The sequence below is a fragment of the Protobothrops mucrosquamatus genome, unplaced genomic scaffold (genome assembly GCF_001527695.2).
Source record: "Protobothrops mucrosquamatus isolate PMUCROS unplaced genomic scaffold, P.Mucros_1.0 scaffold1002, whole genome shotgun sequence".
Taxonomy (NCBI): domain Eukaryota; kingdom Metazoa; phylum Chordata; class Lepidosauria; order Squamata; family Viperidae; genus Protobothrops; species Protobothrops mucrosquamatus.
In genome coordinates, this window is record NW_015387239.1 from 111,426 (window position 1) to 117,331 (window position 5,906).

Genomic DNA, 5,906 nt, shown 5'->3' on the forward strand with positions numbered 1-5,906 from the left:
GATGCCTTTGAACTTTGGTGGAGAGACAATACTCCTGAGAATACTGTGGGCAATCATGAAAATTAAACAATGGATCATTGAGCAAATAATTATCTGAGGTGCAAATGACAAGGCTCAAATTATCTTACTGCAGACATATGTAAAGACCCAGAAATTTGGAAAAAGCTCTAATGCTGGGGAAAGGTAGGGAAAAGAAGAGAGTGACCAGCATTACAGTAGCAATGAGTGCAGCATTGGGAAACTTTAAAGAACAGGTGAGGGATCGTCATGGAAAAATTATGTGGTCACTAGGAGTCAAAAATGATTTGGTGGCAAATAATCATTTGTGCCTCGAGTGAGAAGTCCGGGTTGATTTGTTTGATGATCCATTGATTTGTTTACTTGGCTGCTCATAGTGTTCTCAGAAATATTGTCCAACGCTAATGGCTCAAAAGTTTCAATAATCTTCCTATATTGCTTCTTCAACATTCAAAATCAGAAACTGGAGGAGCTTATTTAACCAGCAGCTAAAAAGTGCTATACAAATCTAAGCTTAGAATTAGCTTGGTCTTTTTTTTTCCTTCTGACCTATTTTTTTTCTAGATCTAAAACCCTTCATAGTGGACTTTAACAAACCCCCAGCCTTCCAGTTGTTCTCCACATTATCTTCATACTCTTCCCATTATCGATTTAACTCTGACTCATCAGTACTACGTAAGCAGTGGTCATTTTCCATCCTAGAAAATACCAATAATCTATACTATTGTCCCTCTCATTTAGTCAATATGCTATCTGTAAGGATGTAGATATTTGTTTTATAAGAAAAAGTGTGATAGCTTTAAAAAAACAAAACTTTTGTTATATCTGTATCTTTTGACATCCCATAAAGAGTCCAAAAAGGATTATGATCTTGGCTTATCAGAGGACAAACCTATTGAGGCTTTAAAAACAGCCTGACCTGTTTATCAACCACTAGTGTATATGGTGGGGAAGAAGAAAATATCAACTTGATTTTTAGCTTTCTGAGTTAAATAAGGGGGAAAATCCCTAAATGCACACACACAAAGACAAAAAAAATCTAAAACAAGGATGGAAATATGTGGCACTTGAAAGATTTTTGGGCCAGAAAATTCCATATTCCATGACTGACATCCAGTGATACATTCATTCTTTTATGTTTTATATCCAGGTATAAGTTTTAGAACTGTTTTCCAAAGAATACTGTGTACAATGCCCTATCCAGATACTGGTTGAGAGTTCTAGATCTTTATTTTGTTTAAGATAACTGGATTTTTAAAAGTTAAAAATAATTGAAAAAATCAAAATGGGAATGAAATATTGTAAATTGCTTTTTGTAACAGCCATAGAGAATACAGAACTATATAACCTATTACACAGGCTATTATAATATACTTTTGTCTCATGACTCACATATAGGTACATATAGCTTTGTATTTCATATATTTTTAATTAAGCATACTGTAATACCTGTACAAATAAAATAAAATGTTCAGTAAATGTCTTGAGTTAATTTTAATACTATCTCTGCTTTGTCAGATTTTATTTCTCACTTATTGTTATTTCAGAATTCAGACTATGAAGATTAATCAAAACACTGTACTACAGGGGAAGAGGGTAGCCCTAGTACCATACATGTCTGCTCATGTACCCAGGTATGCAGTAGATAACTTAGTTTGGGGTGGAGTGGGGAGATGCTGATTTGAAAGCTCTGGTTTGAAAATATATTCATTTTACAAGTTTATGTTAGCTTAGGCATTTCCATTCAAAGTGCCCCAACAAATTCCCCAAAAGCTCAAATTTAAAATTTGTGCATAAAATCATTGGACACATAAGAGAAAATATTAATGAATTGTTTAAAATCATTCATGAATACTTTTTGTCTGAAGAGCGACCGATGCAGCAATAAACCATATACAGCTGATTTATTTGCATATTGATTCAGATTAAAAAACAAACATGTTGTTTTGAATGTTCATCTTGCATCTGTAGGCAATTCTTCAAACAAAGCTGCATATTTTCTGTGACTGACATGCAATGAAAGAAAAATAGATAGGATGAATTAAGGAGTTTCAGACAGATGCAGCATGCATACCCTTTCTGAATCATCTTATCTCCTTCAAATATAGATTGCTGTATAGGCCAAGTAAACTGTACTATATTCAGAGGTGCTTACTCCAAAATTAACATACATTGAATTTCATTGTTGATTTTAAAAATTGGAAATTAGAATTGTAAGTAGTAAGAATGAGAATTCTAATGTAGATGCCTACATGTTTATTATATGCCATTACAACAGAATAAAGGTCTGAAAATCATTTCTGAATGGAGATCAGGCTTCGCACTATCAGAGGAAGATCCCATATTTTCCCTTGTGTGCAAGATTTTCACCACATGAAATCCTTTTCCCCCTTTCATGTAAAAGTGAATGGGAACTGAGGATCAAAAGGGACTTAACCCATTTCTTATGAAATGAGCTCTGCGTACTTGCTTAGTCTTTGTCCTAAATTGTATTACTTCCTATCCAGAGCAGTGATAGGAAACCCAAGCATCATATGCCAGATGCAGCCATTAGCCCTGTTTTTTCCATTGTTCTAAGGTCATGCTGTGAAATTCAACAAAATGCCAGTTTCCGTGATAAATGTTTATCAGGTGGGGTTTTTTTTGTAAAAATAAAGAAAAGGTACAGCATGATATATTCAGCTTCTCTCCTCTCATCATAGGCAGAAACCCACTTTCTAAGGGTCAGGTATAGGTAGTCCCACACAAGATAGTTGTTAAGTGAATTTTATGACCTTTCTTGTCACAGTTGTTCAGTGAATCACTGCAGCTGTTAAGTTAATAGCATATGTTGTTAAGTGAATCTGGCTTCCCCATATAATAATAATAACAACAACAACGATGATGATGATGTTGGAAGGGACCTTGGAGGTCATCTAATCCAACCCCTTGCTCAGGAAGGAAACCCTATACCATTTCAGACAAATGGCTGTCCAGTCTCTTCTTAAAAACTTCCAGTGTTGGAGCATTCACAGCTTCTAGAGGCAGGTTGTTCCACTGATTAATTGTTCTGACTGTCAGGAAATTTCTCCTTAGTTCTAAGTTGCTTCTCTCTTTGGTTAGTTTCCATGTGTTGCTTCTTGTCCTGCCTTCAGGTGCTTTGGAGAATAGCTTGACTTTGCTTGTCAGAAGGTCACAAAAGTTGATCACATGACCTCGGGACACTGCAACTGTCATAAATATGAGTCAAAATAAGAATTTTGATCATGTGACCGTGGGGATGCTGCAAAGGTTGTAATTATGAAAAACTATCATAAGTCACTTTTTCAGTGCCATTGTAACTTTGAATGGTCACTAAATGAACTGTTGTAAATCGAGGACCACCTGTAAGTTCAACCTCTAACTGGAGGAAAGGGCTAGTGTGCAGAATTTGAGATGGCAACTCTTAATCTGAATGGGGGGGGGGCTATTCAAATGCCTATATGAGTTACATTGTTTTACTAACCACAAGTTCATCAAGAGGTGCACTTAACATCATAGCAGCTTATAGTGGCTAATATTCTAAAGAAGCCTATTTACTTTTTCTCATTTTTTTCTGATCAGATACCATGAGTGGATGAAGTCTGAAGAACTACAGCGTCTGACTGCATCTGAGCCACTAAGCCTTGAACAGGAGTATGAGATGCAGTGCAGCTGGCGGGAAGATGCAGACAGTGAGATTTCTGAATATTTGGGAAGACCTGGAAATGGATAGTCTGCACATATGTTGGGTGGTTCATTTCACAAATGTTATTTATCTACTAAACTTATATGCTGCCCATCTTGGCTAGGCTGCTTACAACCGATAAAAGCAACAAGCTAAAACATTAAAACAATAAATATTGACACTAAAATTGACTTTAAAATTAACAGAGATGGCAAGGAAAGGAACAAGATGCACACGGGGAGGAGGTGGGGTCTTACCTCAGTCTGTTAACCTCTTCAGTATGACACACCCCTATGACAAGCCCCACAGATAGTTCAAAGTGGCCGTTTTAGACCATTGCTACTCCATGTCACAGTTTAAAATTTGCAATTTCATAATTTTCAGTTATGGAAATGCTTTTTATTTTAACTCCGTTCAATCATGATCAGATACAAGGGGATGCTGTAACATAATAGAAAATCTGATTTAAGATGTTTATATTATGGGGCACGGAAATTCTATTATGCTTGTTGAAAGGTTTCTGAAGGAATACAGTTTAATTGGTGGTTTTAGCCTTTTCAGCTTTTTTTGATACCCTTCTGCATCACTTGTTTGGATTACAGTTAGGAGACATGATATTAATATTTCCAGTTCTTCCTGGAAGAGCAATCTCAAAATGAGATGCTAGGACATTTCTATTTTACACAGCGTTGTTAGTCCAAGGACAATATTAATCTGTGAACAGGCTTCTACCATATTTTAACATTTCCCTGAAATCCTTCAAGGAAGTAATCCTGAAGTTCCATGCAGTCATTAATGAGAATCTGTTTACTATTTCTTCATATCTATTTATTCCAAGGTGGCCCTAGAATTTGTGAGTTGGGATTTGAAAGCACTTTAGGGTAGATATAAGAGAACAAGACAATGGAGTTAAAGTTTGGAAAACTAAATGTTTTATGGAGATCAACAGTTCTTAAATAAGGTTGTACTCCTGTCAAAAACCCAAATGTGCAACCTGATGGCATTCAGGCTAGACTTTTATAACACACTATACATGTGTGTTATGTATTTAGAAAGAGATCTCTACTGCTCATACATGAAACAAAAATCTCTTTCAAACATTTGTGGTCAGTGAAATTGGAATCAGCAGGCTGGAAATGTTTTCTGTAATATTGCACAATGCTAGAATGAGTTGCCATTGGGTGTCTGTCACTGTTTGTTTAGAAAAGTTGTACAAACCAACTGTTTTCTTTGGCTTTTTAACATTAGTTTTATTAAGCTACAATGCTGTCTTAAATTTTATTGTAAAGACCAGATATTTATTTTTTATCTGATGTCAATTGATTGCAGTATTTCAGAAAAATACTATAAATTGCCCTTAAAAGATATATATATCTATGTAAAGTGAGAAGTCTTTAATTCAGTTTTCTATGCCTGCTGAATGTGAAGCGGAGTGCTGGTAAGAAAGTAGAATAGTGGCCAAAGCTAGGTAATATTGCTTCTATAATCATATATATTTACCTTGATTTTATACCTTATGTTTCTTGCAGAGATTCATAATATTTTTTTTGATTCTGCTACATTTTTTTTACATTACCCAGAATGCACATTTATAATACTTGATGCTGAAAAGTGGTCTAGTCAGAAAGCCACAGAAGAAGACTGTATGGTGGGAGATGTGAACTTATTCCTTACCAATTCCGAAGATCCAACAGTGGGAGAGATAGAAATTATGATTGCAGGTCATCTAATTGTTTCATGTGTATTGCCTTGTCTTCCAGTATTTGTTTTGTTTCTATATCATTTTTCTTCCAAACAGAGCCAAGGAGATTTACAGGACCAAAAGAAAAAAGGAGATGAATCTTAAATGCAACAATCAAATGCATCAGTGCTTAATAATAATAAAAAAATAAAATGAACTCTCATTTTTTAAAAATCAAAAAACCTAAATAAATCACAGACATGTTTAAAGGGAGTGTATTTTCATAAATGCCTAAGTACACAAGGATATATTCAAATATTTTATTGATCCAAATACTATACCTTTTAGGAGATAGTTTCATTATTTTGGCACTGCCAGTGAGAAAGCTGTACTCCTGGGATCATATTGTAAACCAAACTCAATGGGGCCTCCCGAATAAAACTTAATGAAGTTGGATCATATTGTTGGAAAAATTCTTTCAAATACTCTTTTACATCTTGGAATAATCTTTTACAGCAACAT

At 35.0% G+C, this 5,906-nt stretch overlaps 1 protein-coding gene across 1 annotated transcript in view; it reads left to right on the forward strand.

Moving 5' to 3' along the window:
- Positions 1-629: 629 nt before the first annotated feature.
- NAT9 (N-acetyltransferase 9 (putative)) overlaps positions 630-5,906 on the forward strand; it is an 8,021-nt gene continuing 2,744 nt past the window's right edge. Inside the window, exons 1-4 of the mRNA XM_015819857.1 lie at positions 630-693; positions 1,566-1,652; positions 3,601-3,710; positions 5,284-5,424. Coding sequence (XP_015675343.1) covers positions 1,576-1,652; positions 3,601-3,710; positions 5,284-5,424 — 328 coding nt within the window. The 5' untranslated portion in view covers positions 630-693; positions 1,566-1,575. The remainder of the gene's footprint in view (positions 694-1,565; positions 1,653-3,600; positions 3,711-5,283; positions 5,425-5,906) is intronic.